This window comes from Balaenoptera borealis, assembly GCF_965194805.1.
Source record: "Balaenoptera borealis genome assembly, chromosome: 8".
Taxonomy (NCBI): Eukaryota; Metazoa; Chordata; class Mammalia; order Artiodactyla; family Balaenopteridae; genus Balaenoptera; species Balaenoptera borealis.
The window spans coordinates 114,424,691-114,445,769 of NC_138865.1; the positions used below are offsets into that span (position 1 = coordinate 114,424,691).

Consider the following 21,079-nt stretch of genomic DNA (forward strand, 5'->3'; position numbering starts at 1 on the left):
TATTAAGTTTTGTAATGAGACCAGAGACAAGGGGGATGGAAGTGTGGAGTGGTCCAGGGGAGAGCAGGACAAGTTGCTTAACTTCCCTAAGCCTCAGTTCATTCATCTGTAAAATGGGCATAATGATGTTATCTCCCTCATGGGGTTGTTATGAGGATGAAAGGAGCTGATCGTGTAAAGCACTTAAATCTGAGGATGGCACTGAATAAGTGCTCAATCAGTTTAGGTGCTGGTGGTGGTAAGGCTGTGCAGGTAAGGGTGGGAGGCTGTGGTGGTGATGGGGAGCTGCATGCAAGGCTGGTTGTGAGGCTCTAGGGGTGCTTCATAAGGGGATATTTGAAATCTTTACAAGTGTTTCTCTTTATACTCTATTTCCTACCCTACTGCCTCAGCAACCTCTGATTGCTACCAGCACCTACTTACAGGTACCAAGGACTGTGGACACACACACTTTTCAGAGGTCCCCGTACACTCCCTTAAGGCCTTCCCATCCGAGCACAAGGTGCTTCAGGGACTAAGAGCCAGCCCCAGCGGACAGCCCTGTATCTACCCCAGGAGCCCAGTCCAGCACCATCAGGCACAGGTCCATGAAGAAGTGGGGCAGGATGAAACATCCCCAGAAGACAGGTGCAGCAGAAGCTGCACTTTACCCAGCCTGGGATAGAAATGTGCGCTGCCAACCGACATCCACCCCATCTCCCACTCCCACCCCCAGAACAACTTCCAAGAGAATCCTGGCTTCTGATAACGAGGCAAGAAATTCCCTAACACCACCCAGTGGACATGGGCGGAATCAACTGCGGCGTGAACCACTCTGCTACCCCCCAGTGGCCATAGGTGGGTTCGCAAGACTAAGGCAAGAAACCCCTTGCTACCTCCTAGTGGCTGTTATGGGTTTAGCACCTGCTGGGCCTGTGGCACGGGCAGAACACACCAGCTGGAAGAGCCCACTAGCCAAGGAATGCAGGCAGCCTCTGGACGCTAGAAAAGGCAAGGAAAGAGATTCTCCCCCTAGAGCCTCCAGAATGAAAGTAGCCCTGAAGACATCTTGACTTTAGCCCAGTGAGATCCACTTCAGACTTCTGACCTCTGAAGTTGTAAGCCTAAAAATCACACAAGCCCAAGGTAGAGAAGAGCTGATCTCAAAGAGATCTGTGGGTGTGACTTGCTTAATGAGTGAATCCCAATGAGATTCATAGAAGACCCACAAATGTAGAATCATATTGGGAAAAACACTACCAGCTATGATTGAAAGGGAGAGAGACAGTACAAAATGAAAGGAGGCTTAGGACCCCCAAACTCATTTCCCCTTCCCAGGTAACACATTCTCATCTCCTTAACGTCAAAATGCCTCTGAAACTAAATTGCTCATCAGAAAATTGCTTGATTAGTGAAGATCAACAGGCTTGTGGGGAAATTCCATCAACGCTCTGAGGAAGCCCACTGAAATATCCCCTGGGGCAGCACGGAAGCCCCCAAGGACAGAATATTCAGGAATCTCCTCTCCCAACACTTCTAATCGAACACTGTTAAAGTGTGCTTCTGCCCCTGAGATTACTGAAGACGTCTTCCTGCTGATAAGCTTTTTTTTTTTTTTTTTTTTTTTAATTTATTTTTGGCTGTGTTGGGTCTTCGTTTCTGTGCGAGGGCTTTCTCTAGTTGTGGCAAGCGGGGGCCACTCTTCATCGCGGTGCGCGGGCCTCTCACTATCGCAGCCTCTCTTGTTGCGGAGCACAGGCTCCAGACGCGCAGGCTCAGTAGTTGTGGCTCACGGGCCTAGTTGCTCCACGGCATGTGGGATCTTCCCAGACCAGGGCTCGAACCCGTGTTCCCTGCATTAGCAGGCAGATTCTCAACCACTGCGCCACCAGGAAAGCCCTGATAAGCTTTTATACTTTGACAGTTCCAGGCCAACCCGCGGCTGCCCCGTTCACACTGAGGGGCCCTCACTTCCTTTACCCCTCCCAAACTCTCAGAAGGGCGCAAGAGGACCGTGAAGGTCGCTGGGGTTGGGCCCTGAGCTGACTGACGAGGGAGAGGACCTCGTGGAGCCGGGCCCAGGGCACGCCAAACCCAAGGAGAAACCAGGCGCCTAGACCTAGTGCAGGTCTGCGCCTGCGCTTAAAGCACCGCTCCCCTGAGCCTTCGCGGCCAAGTCGCTTCCTGTCCAAGAGGCCCCAGTCATTGGATTCGGTGGACCTGAAAGGCATGTGCAACAAAGCGTGATGGGAAATAGATTCTGGGAGCAAGAACAGGCGGAAGCCTCGCTGGGAAATACGGTCCATGAGGGTGTGCGGGTCACAACCTGACACCGAGAGAAGAAAAGGCTTTGGCCAGTAACGAGCCCGGAGAATTCTGGGAAATGGAGTCCGGTGTGGCAGGGAGGCATGTGCGCATGACCGGAAGTGGCGCTATTCAGGCGCGTCCCCTTTGGAGCGAGAGGCGGGTCTGCGGCCGCAGTTTCTGAGCTCGCGCCGGAGGCGGGAGCCGGGAGTTTTCTCGCGTAGCTGGCCGCGGCTTTTTCACGTGGTGTTCTGCCTGAGACCGAGGCAGGTGCGCCACGGGCTCCCCAGCCGAGGCCTGGCTGTGGCTGGGGAGACAGTGAAAGACCCGGCTGGACAGGCCGGACCGGGCTCAGCACCGCAGGCTCAGACCCGGCCTTTAAGGGGAGAGGCCTGAGAGAAGAGCCCAGAGCGGGGCTGGGGCTGCAGTGAAGCGACGCTGACGCTCAGAGAACTGCTGGGAGGCGGTGGCGCGAGGTGGGACTCAAATGCTGGAGGAAGGAGGTGAGACGGACTGGTGGAGCGGTTTGTGGCTTCCAGCTTGTCCGCTAACAGTACTGTGTGACCCGGATCAGAACTCGGCGGTCATCCTTTCCACAAGTGGTTGGGGGACGATCCTTTTTGTGGAATAAAGAATTACGGGGTCAGAAAAGTTTGAGGAGCTCAGCCCTGGATCATCTCTGAGTGTCCTGTCCCTTACTCCGATCTGTTGATGGACCCATGGCATTAGAAAGTAGAGAGAAATGGGCCCTGGGAAGGAAAATGGGACTTACTCAGGGCCTCCTCTATTGCTTCCGATCTTCCAGCCCTCTTGAAGCATCAGGGATGTTCGGAATGGGAGCCTGTTGGCTTCACCTCATATTAAGGATGGGTTCAACCCAGTGGGATTGTGAAATCGTGGAGGATACTGGAGATTTAGAATCAGAAGGCTAGGATTCCTGTTTAAGCTCTGAGGTACCAGCCAGCTCTCTTAGCCTGTGTTTCTTCATGGAGGAGAAGGTAAAATAACGTTAACTACCTCGTTCCCCTCTAAGAACTGTAAGCATCAAATAAAATGACGCTTTTGAAAGCACCTTTTTTTTAACTGAGATATAATTTACATGCATTCGCTTTTAAAGTGTACAATTCAGTAGCTTTTAGTATATTAACAAAGTTACGCAACCATCACCTTTTTTTGTTGTTGTTGTTTGCGTCGTGCGGCATGCGGGATCTTAGTTCCCCAACCAGGGATCCAACCCATGCCCCCTGCACGGGTCTTAACCACTAGACCACCGGGGAAGTCCGTCACCATTATTTAATTCCAGAACATTTTCATCACCCCAAAAAGAAACTGGTATTACTCCACATTTTCCCTTCCTCCTAGTTCCTGACAACCATTAATCTATTCAATACTTTCTGTCCTCATGAATTTGCCTATTCTGGACATTTCATGAAAATAGAATCACACAATATATGTGTCTGGCTTCTTTCACTTAGCCTAACGTTTCAAGGTTCATCCATGTTGTAACATGAAGGAATCTACGTTTTATGGCTGAATAATATTCCATTACGTGGATTATACTATGTTTTATTTATCTGTTCCTCAGTTGTTGGACATTTGGGTGGTTTCCAGTTTGGGCTATTATGAATAATGCTGTAAACATGCATGCACAAGTTTTTGTGTGGATGTGCTTTCATTTTTCTAGGGTTTATACTTAGGGGAGGAATTATTGTATAACTCTGGTAACTTTGGTAACTCTGTTTAACTTTCTGATGAACTGCCAGACTGTTTTCCACAGTGGCTGCACCATTTTACATTCCCAGTAGCAATGTATGAGGATTTCAGTTTCTCTACATACTCATCAACACTTGTTTTTTTTTTCCCATCTTTTTAATTTTAGCCATCTTGGTGAGAAGTGGTATCTCATAATGGTTTGATATGCATTTCTCCAATGACTGATGATGTTGAGCATCTTTTCATATACTTAATAGCTGTTTGTATCTTACTTTAGAGAAATACCTATTCAAATCCATTGCCCATTTTTAAGTTGGGCTATTTGTCTTTTCTTTGTTGAGTTTTTAATATAAAGAATTCTTTTTATATTTTGGATACTAGACCCTTAGAAGATATATGATTTGCAGATCTTTTCACTTTCTTGACAGTGTCCTTTAAAGCACAGAGTTTTTAATTTTTATGAAATCCAGTTTAGCTTTCCTTTTGTTGCTTGTGCTTTTGATATCATGTCTAAGAAACCCATTGCCTAATCAGAGGTCATAAAGATTTATATCTGTATTTTCTTCTAGAAGTTCTAGCTTTTACATTTAGGTCTTTGATCCATTTTGGGTTTTTATATATGGTGTGAGGTAGGAGTCCAGCTTCATTCTTTTGCATGTAGATATCCAGTTGTCCCATCTCTATTTTTTTGAAAAGAAATTTAATTTCTTGGAACTCTTGTTGAAAATCAGTTGTCCATGAATGTATGGATTTATTTCTGGATCCTCAGTTCTTCTCCATGGATCTATATGTCTATCCTTATATCAGTTCCACACTATTTTAATTACTGTTGCCTTGTAGAAAGTTTAGATCTTCTGTAATTTCCTTGAACGGTGTTTGGTAATTTTCAATGTAATGTCTTTCACTTCTTTTTTTTTTTTTTCTTTTTTTTTTTGAGATTTGATGATGTTTTATTAAAGAAAAGTATCTAAATGGAAGCAAAAGTAACAGTAACAGTATCCATAAAAATATTTGTTCTGACATATTTACACATTAAAAAACAAAGAATTTGGATTGACAATAACATCCATTTATGAGAAATTGCTCTGAGCTTAACAGGTACCTCAGTGTCTGTAGGGAATGATTTTCTCAATTAAAGACTTTATGGTCTACAGAGAAAGGTCAACTGGAGGTGTCAACAATTTTAAATCTATTACATATAAAATGCAGTGTTGGGCTTCCCTGGTGGCGCAGTGGTTGAGAATCTGCCTGCCAATGCAGGGGACACGGGTTCGAGCCCTGGTCTGGGAAGATCCCACATGCCGCGGAGCAGCTAGGCCCGTGAGCCACAATTACTGAGCCTGCGCGTCTGGAGCCTGTGCTCTGCAACAAGAGAGGCCGCGATAGTGAGAGGCCCGCGCACCGTGATGAAGAGTGGCCCCCACTTGCCGCAACTAGAGAAAGCCCTCGCATAGAAACGAGGACCCAACACAGCCATAAATGAATAAATAAATAAATAAATAAATTTTTAAAAAATGCAGTGTTGAGGATGATGTGTGAAATTTAATTTTAAAAATTAAAAACTGATAACATTTTGAAAAAACAACTTTAAGAAGAATACTAGTGACAAGAGATTAGAGGTAGATATGGCTAAGAAAGTAAAGTAAATTAATCCATACCAAAATAAGTATCCTACCTATGTTATTTATACTTTTTTGCTTATAACATCAGTAATCAAACTCTTGCACTTCTTGTGTTCAATTTATTCCTAGGTGTTTTGTTCTTTTAATGCTCTTGTAAATGGAATTTAAAATTTCATTTTTGGATTGTTCATTGCTAGTGTATAGAAATACAGTTGGAGAACTGTTTATTCAATCCTTTGCCCATTTTTAATTGAGTTGTTTTTTTATTGTATATTCATGTTGTATCCTGCAACCTTGCTGAACTTGTTTAGCTGTGATAGTTTTCTGTGGATTCCTTAGGATTTTCTGTATACAAAATCATGCCATTCACAAATACAGGTAGTTTAAATTCTTCCTTTCCAATCTGTATGCCTTTGGTTTGTTTGTTTGCTTCTTTTTGCCTAATTGCTCTGGCTAGAACTTCCAGTATAATACTGAATAGAGGTGGCAAAAGCAGACATCCTTGTCTTGTTCCTGATCTTAGGGGAAAAGCATCAGTCTTTAGCGCTGGGTTTTTTGTAAATGCCTCTTATCAAGTTGAGGAAGTTCCTTCTGTTCCTAGTTTATTGGATGTGTCTTATCATGAAAGGTATCAGATTCTGTAAAATGGACTTCTTGGTGTTCACTGAGATGATCATATGTTTTTTTTTTCCTTTGTATTAATATAGTGTATTGTACAGATTGATTTTCATTTGTTGAACCAACCTTGCATTTCTGGGATGACTCCCACTTGGTCATTACCTCTTCTTTTGATTAAGCAAATGTCTTAAATTTGCAGAGCCACTTTCTCCAAGGAACTTAATTGGTAATAGTTGTAAGCTGTATATTTACATGCTATGCATTGTGTCAACTGCTTTGTCTGCATTTAAATCTTCACAGCAACTTTACATGGGATATTATCCTCATTTTACAGATGAGAAAAATGAGACTTAGAGGTTACATGATTTGTACACTGCTGGTAAGTGGTAGATCTGGAATACTTGAGAGTCTGTTACACTCTAATGCCTCCCTATGTTTGAGTGAATTGATGGAACTTCTGAGGTAGGAAGGGAAATTGGAAAATTTATATCCCATTGCAGGTCTGCAAATTCAGCCTCAGTGAGCCCTGGGACCTATAATGTCATTTGAACACTCTCTTCAGAGTGAGAATTTGAGACTTTCTAGCTTGGTGAGCTGTAAACTTTTATGCCTCATTGCTTTCTTTCTCTTCCTCCAGAACCACCTTCTCCAGATCCTGCCCTTCCCCAAGAGGAAGGCACAGAAGAGGAAGGAATGGCAGGTGGTCTGCTCCCAGCTGGGCCCCAAGTAAGTTGGAAATTTACTCTGAAAGGCAGCCTCTTTTTTTTTTTTCTTTAATATTAAGGGTGTTTTTGGTTTTTAATTACAAAAGGAATTCATGTTCTTTGTAGAAAACCTGAAAAATATAGACAACATACCCCCCCAAAATTACACTTAATCCTACAAAGAAATAACACTTAACATTTTGATTTGTGTCCTTTTAGTCATATTCTTTTTTTTCTGTTTTCCCCAAATGGGTTTGTCCTGATTTGTAACCTTCTTTTTATTTACACTTAGTAGAATTTGATTAATATTTCCCCCATTTCATTGAGTATTCTACAGAATTATTTCTAATAAATTCCATTTCATAGTCCTTCTGTGAGGATAAGAACTGTCTTCTCCCTTTCTTTTCCTTGACTAGACTAGGAATTGGTCTGTTTTCATTTTTAGAAAGCCTGCTCTTGGATTTCCTCATCAGTTCTACTCTTTAGTAACAAAATTTTCTGTATTAGTTTTTTTGCTTCCGCTTTCCTTAGATTTATTTTAAAATTCATTTTTCAAAATCTCTTGAGTTGAATCCCCTAATTCATTTTCTTCCTATTTTGTTCATATATATTGAAAATTTTTGGTGGTGGGTCTTTATTTTTTTAGATATGCCAAAATTGTGACTTTGGTTTCATGTCTGCACATTTAGCTGGTCTGTGCTCCATGCAGGCAAAGTTTGTGTCTCTTCTCCACACAAAACATCCAGGTATAGTGTGATTGCAGCTGTAGGGTTTACGGCTCAACCTTATTAAATTACTCATTTCTTCCATACCTTTATTTTTTTGTTTATTTTGTATTAACTCTGTCAACAACTAAGTTGTTTAACATCTCTCGTAGCTATATTTTAAATTTCTCCTTGTACTTCCTACAGTTTTTTCTTTATGAATTATATTTTTGTTATTTGGTTCATGACCCTTATATCTTCATAATGGATTTTACTCTCATTATAAAATGACCCAAATGTTTTAAATATTCCATCGTTTTTAAAAATGACCCTCTTTGTCCCGTTTAGTGCATTTCTCAGTGTGAAGGATGTATTGGAAGGACAGGTAAAATTAGAAATCAGGAGACTAGTTATGATTTGGGAAACGATGGTGGCTTAAAGCAAGGTAGTGGCAGGGGCATGGAGAGAAATGCATGAATTCTCATGATATTGAGGAGGAAGAATGAATATGCAGTTGACATGTGGGGAGCTGCAAGAAAGGGGAAGATAGCACCTAGTTGTCTGACATGGCCAATTAGGTGACTGGAGGTACCATTTCCTAAGCTGAAAATAGGCAAAGACTCTCTTGCCTCCGTGCCTTTGCTCCTGATGCCTCCGTTGCTGTGGACATCCTTCTCTTTCTCCATCTGAGGAACCTGCTCCTTGAAGGCCAGGTTGCCCTCCATCTATGATTCCTCCTCTGTTATCCTAGCAGCTAATCTGTCCATCTCTTTGACACATTATTACAGGTGGTTGCATACGTGCTGGCTCTCCTGCTGTACTGTGTGATGTCTGAGTAAGCAGGAATATTTATTAAATGTTCTGAAAACATTAATCATTCACATTTCTTTGCTAATTTGCAGCTGATTCCTTGTTGCATAAACTCACACATTCTAATTTTGTTTTTTCTATATTGGCACTTTTAATTCCCAAGCACCTGTTAGTTCTGCCCAATTACTGCTCATATATATACATAGTTTCTTCTATTTATATATAAAGTCTACTAGAATTATAAACATGTGAAGACAAGAGAGACTGTATTTTATTTATTTTTGTGCGTCAATATCCAATATAGTGTTAGGCACATAAGAAGTGATCAATAAATACTTTTCTGGAACTACCCTGAGTCCTTTCAAAGACCCTTTGTAGGCCCACTAACCAGCACACCCAGAGCTGCCAACCTCCCCACTCCCTCATATTCTAAGGCCACTGGGCAAGAAGGAATATGCTTGTTGTTTCAGGGATCCACACCTTTCAGCAGTGTGACTGTAGCTTTTACCCAGAAGGGATGGAGGCAGTTGGCCCCTACTCCGAGGGACAGGTTCAAGGAAGGGATGCCAGAAAAGTCCAGAAACCTGGTCCTACTGGGTAAGGAAACCATTTAAAATGCAGAATTTGTTCAGTTCTGAAAATGTTTTACTTCCCAGTGTCGAGTGATCCTGAGTGGCTCTGCTGCACCAGAGGGATAGTGTTTGTTCCTCCTCGTTCCCTAGTGAAAGATCTCTGCGTTCTGGTTTGGGGAATAGGCAGTTTCATTTTGTTCCCCTCGAGGCTGCACCTCCCCATTTTCTTATTTCCCAGGAAGGGTGGGGTAGCCTTCAGGCCAGTTCCTCCATAGTCACTAAGTTCCCATCTTCTTAAGTAGCTGGCTTTATGGGCTTGCTTAGCTCCCTGGCTTGACCCCTCCTTGAGGCTGTTACTTTAGCTCTTTTCAGAAATGCTCTACTAAGACCTTGGCACCATGTCTATCTTATTTACTGCTGTGTCCCCTAGTGCCTGGTACCAAGTCAGTGCTCAATAAATATTTATTGAATGAATGAAATGACCGACCTGTTTCCACTGCCCTCAGTTCTGGGAGGCTATTTATACTTAGTACAGATCTCTAAACCCCACTTTTTTCCCCCCCTTAAATAGGACTTCCAGTCTCCCAGCCTGGTATGAACTCCCAGTTGGAACAAAGGGAAGGTTCATGGATGCTGGAGAGAGAAGGCCTCAGGAGTACCTGTCCAGGTATGTGAGCAAGCACTGAGCCAGTCAGAGTCTCGGGAGCAAAAGCCCCTTTGAAACATGCGTTAGCGCATTTGAGTATTTTAACAACCGGTGAGGTAGATATTATTATCCCCGTTTCATAGATGAGGAAAATAAAGCTGAGAGAGGCTAACTCGCTGGTTCAGAGCCTCACAGCTAGACAGTGGCGAGGCTGGGGTTTGAAGCAACATCAGTCAGACTCCAAAGCCCTCTATTCCACGCCGTCTACTCAGTGTCCCCAGGCTGGGAGGCATTTGGGAGCACTGGTGGTATTGCTGGCCTCTGGGAAATGAGAGTCATCTCTGCTGGCCTAGCACGTTCCCTGCTTCGGGTTCACCTCACTGAGGATCTCAAGTACCCACCTTTAGCCATGCTTCAGCTGTGACACTTACTGCTACTCCCCTCTCTGACTAACCCTTTATTGGATCCTGCACCCACACCCCTTCTCTCCCTCTTCGTGGCCATGCCGGAATTTTCTGAAGGGCTGACACGAAGAAACTCAGGGAAAACAAGAGCAAGGGAAACCATAGTTTCTGCCTTTATCTCTTGCTACTCATCTAAGGCTGCTCACTCCACCCCCGCCTTCATATTTCAGCCCTTGCAAATGTCTGACCTCTGGCAGGGCCTGTGGTTCCAGCCACTTCTGATATTTTGAAACAAAGCATCAGAGGTACAATGAACTTAACAACTTTAAAGCGACAAAATTTTAAATTTTTCTAAAAATGTGGTCTAATGCTTTATATCTTTTATGGTTGCTGTAGGACAATGAAAACAAAGCCTCTGGCTTACTTTGTGCATGGTTCATCTGAACTCTCTTCTTCCCATTTTATCCTCTTTCTAAGCAGCCTATCACATGTCACCTCAGCCCTTGTAACTCCAGGCACCACTCACACTTGCTGAAATACTTCCCTTTACAGGGAGCCTCACTGCCTGCTGCTTCCTTCTCCCAAACCCCCTGCTTCCCAGCACAGCATACTTGTTATGCAGGACCTTTTAACCTGAATCCAGAGAACGCTGTGTGGAACTTCGGGAATTGAATACAGTGTTTTGTGGCAATAACTGCATCTTTCTGGGAAAAGATTTCATCACAGTCTCAGAGGGGTTCAGGATCCTATAAAGGTTACTGGAAAAGATTCAAATCACCGTGTCACTAGAAACAGAAGTTGGGAAAAGGTGTTACCACAAAGGATCTGTGCCCTGAGGTATTAGTGTAGAGTGTTAGTGTGGAAGCAACTTCGGATGTGGACCCATGAAAGACGCATCCAGGTCCTGGCTTGCTACGTATTAACTACATGGATTCAGAGTAAACCACTAAATTGTGGTCGTCTGTTTCTGTATCTGAAAAAATGTCGATAACAAAACCTGTCTTACTCTTTGACAAACTAATATATACGAAAAAAAGTTGTCGACAATGTAGGGCGGTATTAATTCTGTAATAGTGAAGTAGCTGGAGGAAAGTTTTAAATCTGGCTATTAGAGTCACTAAAACACTGCTCCTGCGATGTCGCGCCTCTGCTCTGAGACCCACCGAGCATCCTGGGCATCACTGCGCCTCCTGGGCTGGTTTCAGAGCTATTATTCCATCCCACCCCTCCCACAGTGACAGACAGATCCAGGTCTTCGACCTGCCTTTGCCTCACTGCTTGGTACATGCCTGGCGTTGTTTCAGCTACTGGAGGTGCAACAGAGAACAAGATGTAGTCCCTGCTTACATCCTAGTGAGGAACGTAAATAAAGCGAGTAAACAAAATAACCGATACAATATTGGATGGTGATGAGTACTGTAAGAAAGGGGAATACGGGTGGGGTGGGGGCTCTCCTAGATCGGAGGAACAGGGAAGACCACTTCGAGGAGGTGACACTGGAGCTGAGATCTGAAGGAAAAGAATGAGCCAGCGTGTAAGTGTCCGGAGGAGGAACATTCTGGGCCACACCACGTGTTGAGGCTTTGAGTTGGGAATAAGTTCGACTTGTGTTAGGATGAGAAGAGCCTCGGACTCAGTAAACAAGAGGGAGGGTGCTGGGCAGGGGGTAGATCATGTAAGGCTTAGAGGCCATGGAAGGTGCTCAGGTTTTATTCAAATAGGAAGATAGGAAGCCATTGAGGGTTTTGAGCAGGGAAGGGATAATATTTGTGTTTGAAAAGATAACGTGTGGAGACTAGACTGTCAGTGTTCAAGACTAGAAGCAGGGAGATCAGTTAGGACATTCCAGTGAGAGGATGGTGGCTGCTGAGGAGGAGGATTCAGGACATACTTGGGTGTTAAAGCCAACACGACTTGCTAGTGGACTGGATGTGAGGGAAAGAGACATTAAGGATGACCCTGGCCTGAGCAGTTGGGTGAATGGGAAGGCTGACAAAGACACTGGCTTGAAAGGGAAAATCAGCGGTTCTGTTTTGGGTATATTCAGTTTCGAATATTAGACCGTCTTATACAGGAGCCAGCACCCATGCCCCCTGCAATGGAAGCGTGGAGTCCTAACCACTGGACCACCAGGGAATTCCCCGCATAGTCTTCTTAATTGCTCCTTTCTCCCACTGCTTCTTTTGTTGTCACTTTTCTACTCCTTTCCATCTTTTACTCAGATAGATGGTCAGTTTTTGAGAGCTGTAAGACCAAATACCAAGTAACATAGAGATACCCTCAACCCGAAACAGGGACTTCGGTGCTCTTAGTAGACTGGGCTTCGAATGCACGTGCAACTTAGAGGGAAACCTGCTTAATGGGAAACCATTTAATATGATTTACAAGGAAAAGGTCCAAGATAATAACAAGCACTCATATAACACTTGCTATTCCTCAGGTATCGTTTTGGGTCCTTTGTGTTTTAGCTCATTTAGTCCTCATAATAATTCTGTAAGAGAGCTACATTCACAAATAATAAATCCAAGGCATAGTAATTTGCCCAGAGTCACACAGCTAGTAAGAGGTTGAACCCAGATTTGAACCTAGGCAGTCTGGGTCAAGATTCTGTATAGAAATTCAAATAAAGCATACCTAAAACTAACCTGCTGTTTTCCTAAATAAGGCAGAAACGGGAAGAATCTTTTCAGGAAAATTGACCCTTGTGAAAAGAAGCTCCGTAGCCTTCCCTAAAACTTCATTCCCTTAGCTATATGCCTCTATGAAGGAGACAGAGAGAGCCATCTGAGACCATTGGGTTCACTTAGTTTTAATACTTTGCAAATATTATACATTAATTCACACTTTGTTTTCTCTTAAAATGAATGAGGTCCCAAAGGGGATTAAGAATCAGTAACTCTTCTTAAAAATATCACCCACCCCCATCCATATTATAAAAGCAATGTTATTCTTTTTAAAGTAACTTTTTTTCTAATAAAAATAATATAAGTTCATTTAAAGTTTAGAAAAGAATAAAAAAGAAAATCAAGATCTCCTATCATCCCACCACACAGAGGTATTACCTTCAATCTTCATATTACAAAAAGCAGCGTTTTCTAAAATTAAGATAACAGTATGTAATTTTACATATTCCTTCTTTCACCTAACAGCATGTTGTTTATTTTTATCACTGCATAGTCCTTGAAAGCAAGGTTTTTATAACTTTTATTATAAAAATAATAGTCACTGGAGAACATTAGAAAATACAGATAAGCATTGAAGAAAATAAAAACTACCCCTGCCTAATCCCACAGCCCAAAGACAACACAGCTTATCTTCACATTGTATAACTTGCCAGTGTTTTTTCAATTAATACCTTTCTACAAAAGGAATTATAATGTACAGATTTCAAACATGACTTATAACTGCTGAACAGTGTCCCTTGATTGGCTATACTATAGTCATTCCTTGTTATTAAACATTTAGGTATTTGCTTTTCATTTGACAAATGATGCAGTGTTGACGACAAATGATATCAATGCAAGTGAAGTGGAATTCTATGTCAGCATTTTAAAGACTCTTGACACATGCAGCCAGATTACTCTCCAGATAGCCTGTCCATTTATGCAGCCGCACCAGTGTGTGAGATATCCCAAATGCTGCACTCTTACCAACACTCTAGAATTAACCATTTTTTTAAAAATCTTGCTGATTTGATAGGTGAAAACATTGATCCTGCTGGCATCAGTCATCAGCTTTTTTAAGTGAATTGTTCAAACCTGGTAATAGCAGGTTGCCCAAAACCACACTGAGAATTGTGACTAAGAAGACAGCTTAAGACAACCCAGTACTTGGCAAAAGCACAGGAGAGGAGTGTCAGAAAGAAAGGAGAGGAGTGCATCTGAGGCAGGTTCAGGATAAACTTCTGTTTAGGAAAGGGAGCAAAGAGTGCTCATGTCTCTGAAAAACTTTCTGGTCATTGTGGTTTAGAACAGAAGCATCCTGGGTGAAAGGGGGTGGAAGCATCGAACCTGTCCTACATAAGAGCTCAGCCAGACTCCTTCAGCCTTTTGTCTTTCGGTATCTTTTCTTTCACCAAAAGAATCTTTAAAATTGCTTTTGTAAATATTCTTCAGATTGGAAGATTGTATCTGAATCACCAGCTGAACAAGACATTTCTGAAGAATCATTCCAAGACCCAAGTGTAGAGATGCCCTCTGGGGAGTCAGATCACAGGAACAGTGAACTGGGGAAGAGCTTCAATCTGAGACCAGTTCTTTCTCCACAGCAGAGAGTTCCTACAGAAGTGAGACCCCGTAAATGTGAAACACACACAGAGAGTTTCAGGAAGAATTCAGATATAATTAAACCTCACAGAGCGAAGCCGTACATATGTAATGAATGTGGCAAAGCCTTCAGTTACTGTTCTTCCCTTTCTCAGCACCAGAAGAGCCACACTGGGGAGAAGCCATATGAGTGCAATGAATGCAGGAAGGCCTTCAGCCAGAGCTCATCTCTTATTCAGCACCAGAGGATTCACACCGGAGAGAAACCTTATAAATGCAGTGAATGTGGAAGAGCCTTCAGCCAGAATGCAAACCTTACAAAACACCAGCGAACTCATACTGGAGAAAAGCCCTACAAATGTAGTGAGTGTGAGAAAGCCTTCAGTGACTGTTCAGCCCTTGTTCAGCATCAGAGAATTCACACTGGAGAGAAGCCTTACGAATGCAGCGACTGTGGGAAGGCCTTCCGCCACAGTGCAAATCTTACAAACCACCAGAGGACTCATACAGGGGAGAAGCCCTACAAGTGCAGCGAATGCGGGAAGGCCTTCAGCTACTGTGCAGCATTTATTCAGCACCAGAGAATCCATACAGGGGAGAAACCCTACAAATGTAATGCATGTGGGAAGGCCTTCAGCCAGAGTGCAAACCTCACAAACCACCAGAGGACTCACACTGGAGAGAAACCCTACAAGTGCAGTGAGTGCGGGAAGGCCTTCAGCCAAAGCACAAACCTTATAATCCACCAAAAGACCCACACTGGGGAGAAGCCTTATAAATGTAATGAATGTGGGAAATTCTTCAGTGAGAGCTCAGCCCTTATTCGACATCATATAATTCACACAGGAGAAAAACCCTATGAGTGCAATGAGTGTGGAAAGGCATTTAACCAGAGCTCATCCCTTAGTCAGCATCAGAAAATTCACACTGGTGTGAAACCTTACGAATGTAGTGAGTGTGGTAAGGCCTTCAGGTGTAGTTCAGCTTTCATTAGACATCAGAGACTCCATGCTGGAGAGTAACTGGGAACATAACCAAAGTGGATGGGGACCTGACAGGTAATTTGAAGGCATCTGGGGACATCTGACTTTAAGTCTAGCCCAGAGCCATATGCAAAAGCACCTTTAATAAATAGTCACTATTTTACATGTTGCATCTGGAAGGTCTCAGGTGCTCTCTTCTTTCTCAACATCTTAAGACAACCCAACTCCAATTACACTGTTTTAAAGATTTACCTTTAATTCAGTGGAAAAAACACTCCAGAAACGTTGATTTATGAAGAATGAGTGAAAGACTTGGTTCCTACTTAAAAGGTCAGGTATTTTGGCAGTGGTCTGGTCGTAGTAGTCTCTGCTTGAATGAGGGCTGTTGCAACAAGAGAATCAAGAACATTAGCCGGGAACGAGTATTCCCCACAGTGGGGCCACTGAGGTTTAAGATTTGGGGGAGTGAATTCAAGTGAGGAAGGGGGATTCTAGAGCCAACTGTTACTAGAATGGGGCTGGGGGAGGGATGCTGAATCTAGACACAGCTGCACACAACCTGCACTTTCTGAGCTGCTCAAGTGCTCTATTCTAGTTACTGCTGTCAAGAAAAGACTGAGGAAGGACAGTGAGGTTGAGGGTGCAGGAAGAAGCTAATGAAATCCCTCAGCAAGGCACATACCTTTAAACGGAGTTCCTAAGGGAGGGAAGGCTAACAAAACTGGGGCAACGTGACGGCAGCCATGCTTTCCCTGGCTCAGAGGCAGGCGAGTCATTTTTACTTTCCCCTCTTCCTGACAGCTGAGTATCTTTTAAATCAAGCTCCTTAGCCTGTTGGCCTGCTTCCTTTCTCCCTTGCACCCCACTGGTGTAGATCTCATCTCAGCACTTATAAACTGCTGTGAGCTTACTTGGTTTTTGGTTAGGTAAGCCTGATTTGAGACGCCCCATTACTGGTCTACTGTAAGGTAAGCTGGTTGTACCCTCAGCCATCACCCAAGGCCTCTAGCTTTGATTCCTTGCTGACTTGCCACGTGTCCTGGAATGTTCCTCACTCCAGCGATCTCGGGCAGTCCTTTCCACTAAAGCAGTTTTCCACCCCTGCTTGCACCTGTGATTAAAAACCAAATGGGACAGCCAAGTGACTAATGGCAGGGAAACGAAGTTCTTGGCGCTGTCATTCCCAACTCCCTTTAGGCTAGTGCCCAGAAGCCCCTTCCAGGTGGTACTTCAGGCTGCTCAGGGGTAGCTTTGTCTCAGTGTCCAGGTGCTTGAGGTTCATTCATTGCATATCAAATAAGGTGAAAGTGAGTGAGGAGCTCTAGAAACTCAAAAGGAACAGAAATAAGGAAAAGACATGGGAGAGGCTTAGGAAAGGTGAAAGCATTCATTAGAAAATAGTCTTGTTACTGGTTTAAAGCAAACCAGTGTAGGGCTAGGAGCTGCTAACTACAGAAGAGGACTCATAAAGGTCAGGTTCTTTGGTTGTCCCATCAGTGGTTCTGAACCACAGCTGTACACTGGAATGGAGAGCAAAGCCTTGAATCATGGGCCCAGAACCCACCAAATGATTAAATTGGTTTGGGATGAAGAGCTCCTTCCCTGTGTGTTTATTATGTTTAGCTCCCCAAGTTTTCTTTCTGACCAAGAACTTTTTCTTGAGGAGCTCCATGAATGTGTCTCCAAAAAGCAGACTTCCTTTCTAGGTATTTTCTGAGCTAGTCCCATACAGGACAGAAATATGTTGTCCACTGATTGCTGCTTCATCCCCAGATTCTGTCACCCTGGCCTCAATGACCACCATTTGACCACAAAGCCTAGGCTCCCCCAAGGAAGAGGCCACATCAAAAAGTCCACTGGTTGTCAAATAACTCTTTTATTATTTTTCTTTGCAGTTCTTAACTCTGTGGAAAAGAAAAAAAAAAAAAAACCCTCTCAGTAATAGGACAGAAAAACCTTATCTCCCAACCCCACTATTGAGCACTTCTAGAATTTTCCACCTTTTCCCCAGGAATACATTAGCTTCCCCTCCAGTTTTCACCCTAATTTTAAGAAAATCAATGCATAAGTCACTTACAGCTGGGCATTCCACCGCACCACTGTTGATGTCATCTATGATGTCGTGAGGGTGGCGGCCATCAACATTGCAGCCCACAGACTGGGCGGTCCCCAGGATCTCTTTAATGGTTCCTATAATTAAGAAAAGGTGGAATCAGAGGGCCTGTCAGTCCCTCACAATCCTCAGATACCAGTGGGGAAATACAGGCAAGGAGAGGAATAACTATTTTATGGAATACAGGGATAATTATCACTACTCCCCTAATCCAAAATTCAGAGCTCCATATATTTAAAAGCTCTGAATGCAAAAATGTCCACAGGTCCTATGATACCCAGATTCTTTCAAACCGAGAAAAGACACCACACCCCAATTTCAGGTCTTACAGAATGAAGTCCCCTCTAAGTGGGAAAATGCCACTAAGTGCATACATCTTGCATGACAATTAAGGTGGCCTCATACTGTTCTGTTCTTACCAGAGAGTTCTCTAGCTAAAGATCGATGCCGCATCTGTCGGGCAATGTTGACAATCTCATCAAAAGTGATGTTTCCACTGTGCTTAACTGCAGAAAATAAAAAACAGCAAAAGCTTTGTTACCACCTGAGGCCAGAGCAGAGCACAGCAGTCAGTCCTCCCTCATCCATTTCTAACCTGTTCCCATGCTTTCGGCACAGAGTCATCCACATGAAGAACAACCCTGTTTCCTAAGCTGGGGTTTAGTATCAGCTCACCACTGGATTGCACCAGCCAACAGAAAACTGGTCAGGTGCAGTGGCGGGTGGCTAGGGACAAAATCAAGTCTTTGCTAACCTTATGTGCAAGGGACTGTTTTGAAGAGGAGAAAAAACACGCTGAAGTGACTGAGGTTGATTAAAGCTGTCCATAGGGTCTGTCATCCAGCTAGGAAGCTGCTCTTTCTTGATTACTGGTTATCTTTCTCAGTTTCTTCACCCTGCCTGAACATGTCCCTCCTGCAAGCGTTGAGTGGGATCTGTTCCACACCAGGGATTGGGGAGAGCCACAAGGCACTTCTTGGCAGTGCCTAGCTCTGTAACAGCTTAACAAATACCTGTGCCATCCCTAGGTTTCATTAAAGGGAGCACGTGCAGCTGTGTATCAAACACTGGGCACACAAGTATCCAGGGAAAAAGCCACTCACTGTTTTTCTGCTTCTTTCTGTCTCTTGGCGGTTCCTTGAGGGCTTTGATGATCAGGGCAGAGGCAGAAGGTACCACCTCAATCTGCGGAAGAGATTCTCAATGGGAGTAACATACCCTACCCCACCCTCCGATGAGAACAACCAATACTACCATGCACCTTGGCTCTCAGAATCCATGGGCCAGATGCCACATTTACTGTACATTCAGGTTAATTTTCGCAACCTGAAACACGTCCTACCCCAGCAAACATAAGTGATTTACCCAATGTCTCAAAAGCCTTCCCCACAGATAAAATTGCTCTTACCTCACCACTAGTGGCAGGTGACTATGTCAGCAAAAAACCTTCCTCCCAGGAATCCCTACCTCTGCCCTCCCTCAAACCAAGTACCTGGGCCTGTCGGTTCTGAATGGTCAGTTTCACTGTAATCCTCAGACCCTTCCAATCACCAGTTGCCTTGGCGATGTCATCACCAACTTTTTTTGGAGACTGCAGAAATAAAAGGTATATAATCACACCATGCCCTACATCGAAGCAGTCTGAAAATCTGCCCAGTCCTTCTCACTTGGCAGCACAAGCAAGCTGTTTGAAACACGTTTAACTTTGCCTGCCCAATCAAGGCATGGCTATCACCATACTAAACTGGAAAACAGAGGCTGCAGGTTTAGTGGGTCCAGGGCTGTAAACTGCAGGTTCAAGGCCACAATGGGACCAGGGCCCTTATCTACCTACCCTCTCCTAAGGACCTATGTGGTAATTTTCAACTCTTTTACATTTGAATCACCGGGGGCCTCTTTAAAGACACCAGGTCCTTGTGTCTGACCAACCCTAGTCAATCTGCGGGGATGAGGTCTGGGCATTTGCCCCTTTACAATTCCCTAAACAGGAGAGATGTCCAGTGAGTGCCAGCTGAGGTAAGGGCCAAGGAAGAGTAATGAGGACACTGCTTAAGCAAAACCATGGTGGGAGAGCTTTTCACACAGGAGACCACTGCTCAAGGAATAAAGGCCTGATTATATTCAAGAAAAAGAAAATTCAGTGAAGAGTATAAAATGGAGGAAAAAGCAGGTAAGTAAGTCTGATCCTAGGTAAAGCTAATCATGTTAACCAGTAGGTTCAGAGCAGAGTTGTTAATACAAGCTACTGTAACATTCACCGAGATCTTCATGTCACACCCCATTTTATCTTCCCAGCAGCCATATGCCCATCTCCCTAGGAAACAGGCCAAGTAGGCTATGCGGTGTCACTAAGCCACTCTTGACTTCAAAAACCTCCTCCATCCCGTCCCTCAGGGACACTAAGAGCAGCAGCTAAGAGGCACTGGAAAGTTACAGGTTCAAGGTACCAGGTTCCATCTTTACATACAACCTTTCTGTGATGGCTAGTGCCAGTTCAGGCCTAGCCGGGGATGGCAATCGCTCACTGTCTGGGGCACCTCAGACACAGTCGTGTTTGCACAAGCCAGAGTCGAACTCTGCTCTCCGCAAACAAAAAGCGCCCCTCCACAAGGATGACTTACCAGACCCAGGGGGCCGATCTTGGGGGCCAGGGCAGACGTGGCACCGACTTCCCCACCGGTGCACCTCAGGTACACTGGGAGAAAGAAAGGATCAGTGCCTCCGCAAGGGGAGCCCCCAAGTCACAGCCCTCCCAACGCATCTTTGCGGGCCTGGACACACCACCTTCTGCCTTTTCTCAAAACAGCCCCAAGAACCTCGGCGGGAGCGAGGCAGGACACCCCTGCCCCCAAGGCGTGGACCGCTCCAAGCGCCACGTGGGACAGCGGCCTTCCGCTTGGCTACCGGCTGCCGAGGCCCACACCGCGCCGGCGCGGAAGAAGCCCCGGCCGCCGGCCAACGCAGCCTAGGGGGACGCGCCCGGAGACAAACCTTACCCTAAGGGTGGGGGCTGCAAAGCCGCCACAGGTCGTCCGGTCCTGCCCCCCATCTACACGTGGGGAAGCTGAGGCCCAGAAACAGGCTCGGCCAGGACACACAGCGCCCTGAACGCAGCACCAGAGGGCCAGCCTCTAGCGGGCAGCGGTTCTAAAACCCGCCGTGGGAAAGGCAATTGCGGCGGAGGCCGCAAGCCGGACGGAACGCGGGGAGGGATGCTCCATCCCGAAGCCCCGGCCACATCTAAAGCACGCACCGACTTTGATCTCGTTGGGGTCGAACTTAGGCGGCATGGTGGAGGCGGCTGGTGTCGGATGAACCCGGATTCGGGACGACCGAAGAAAGTTGCACCTGAGCCTCCTCCGAGCCGAAAGCCGAAAGACCGGAAGATAGGGCGCTTGCGCTGGATAAAGGCCTGAAAGTGCGGCTCTCGCGAGAACTGCCGTCTCCGCCCCATCTTGCAGCGACGCCCTTGGCGCCATATTGCTTGTGGGCAGGCACCGAAGGCTGAAGGCTGGAGAAGTAGGCACCGCGGTGAGCTGTAGCTAGGGGTTCGGAAGGGGGTTTCGGGGCAGTTCTTCCGGGGGAGGCAGACAACAGAGCGCTGTTCCCGAGATCTCAGGCTCCGTTGCTGCCCATTCTCCC

The 21,079-nt window shown here is 44.9% G+C and overlaps 3 protein-coding genes across 21 annotated transcripts in view; 2 read left to right on the forward strand and 1 right to left on the reverse strand.

Annotated features, from left to right (window-relative positions):
• Positions 1-2,210: 2,210 nt before the first annotated feature.
• Positions 2,211-15,494, forward strand: ZNF79 (zinc finger protein 79). Of its 9 annotated transcripts, none has more exons than XM_082402693.1 (6): positions 2,211-2,786; positions 6,874-6,962; positions 8,433-8,479; positions 9,598-9,693; positions 13,077-13,188; positions 14,497-15,494. In XM_082402693.1, the coding sequence occupies exons 1-6, from the start codon at positions 2,771-2,773 to the stop codon at positions 15,361-15,363; spliced, it is 1,227 nt and encodes a 408-aa protein (XP_082258819.1). In that variant the 5' UTR covers positions 2,211-2,770; the 3' UTR covers positions 15,364-15,494. The 9 variants fall into 9 exon arrangements, with proteins under 9 accessions (XP_082258819.1, XP_082258820.1, XP_082258815.1 ...); XM_082402694.1 differs by having other exon boundaries at positions 2,222-2,786; positions 13,077-13,131; XM_082402689.1 differs by lacking the exon at positions 8,433-8,479 and adding an exon at positions 8,925-9,051 and having other exon boundaries at positions 2,240-2,786; positions 13,082-13,188.
• On the reverse strand, positions 12,083-20,849 carry RPL12 (ribosomal protein L12). Of its 6 annotated transcripts, none has more exons than XR_014247649.1 (8): positions 20,691-20,849; positions 20,059-20,132; positions 18,930-19,028; positions 18,541-18,622; positions 17,857-17,943; positions 17,402-17,514; positions 15,577-15,706; positions 12,083-12,320 (listed from the first exon to the last, which is right to left on the reverse strand). XR_014247649.1 is itself a non-coding variant. In XM_082402717.1 (8 exons), exons 1-7 carry the CDS (start codon positions 20,725-20,727, stop codon positions 16,376-16,378), a joined length of 552 nt encoding a protein of 183 aa, XP_082258843.1. In that variant the 5' UTR covers positions 20,728-20,849; the 3' UTR covers positions 15,559-15,706; positions 16,356-16,375. The 6 variants fall into 6 exon arrangements, 4 of the variants coding, with proteins under 4 accessions (XP_082258843.1, XP_082258846.1, XP_082258844.1 ...); XR_014247650.1 differs by lacking the exon at positions 12,083-12,320 and adding an exon at positions 12,865-14,353; XM_082402717.1 differs by lacking the exon at positions 12,083-12,320 and adding an exon at positions 16,356-16,435 and having other exon boundaries at positions 15,559-15,706.
• Positions 20,834-21,079, forward strand: part of LRSAM1 (leucine rich repeat and sterile alpha motif containing 1) — a 46,167-nt gene continuing 45,921 nt past the window's right edge. For 3 of the 6 annotated variants that reach the window (XM_082402624.1, XM_082402622.1, XM_082402621.1), the window contains exon 1: positions 20,834-20,968. The gene's annotated coding sequence lies outside the window, so the exon portion shown is untranslated. The remainder of the gene's footprint in view (positions 20,969-21,079) is intronic. The other 3 variants (XM_082402623.1, XM_082402625.1, XM_082402626.1) reach the window with 3 other exon arrangements.

Bases quoted from the DNA above. Each gene is read 5' to 3' on its own strand.
- ZNF79 (XM_082402688.1), top strand. The intron at 9,052-9,597 runs GTAAGGAAACCA...CCCCTTAAATAG, and splicing joins CAGAAACCTGGTCCTACTGG to GACTTCCAGTCTCCCAGCCT. The intron at 9,694-14,191 runs GTATGTGAGCAA...AATATTCTTCAG, and splicing joins CCTCAGGAGTACCTGTCCAG to ATTGGAAGATTGTATCTGAA.
- RPL12 (XM_082402717.1), bottom strand. From the start codon at position 20,727: ATGCCGCCTAAGTTCGACCCCAACGAGATCAAAGTCG. The intron at 18,623-18,929 runs GTACTTGGTTTG...TCTCTTCCGCAG, and splicing joins TTCAGAACCGACAGGCCCAG to ATTGAGGTGGTACCTTCTGC. The intron at 17,515-17,856 runs GTAAGAACAGAA...TCTTAATTATAG, and splicing joins TTTAGCTAGAGAACTCTCTG to GAACCATTAAAGAGATCCTG.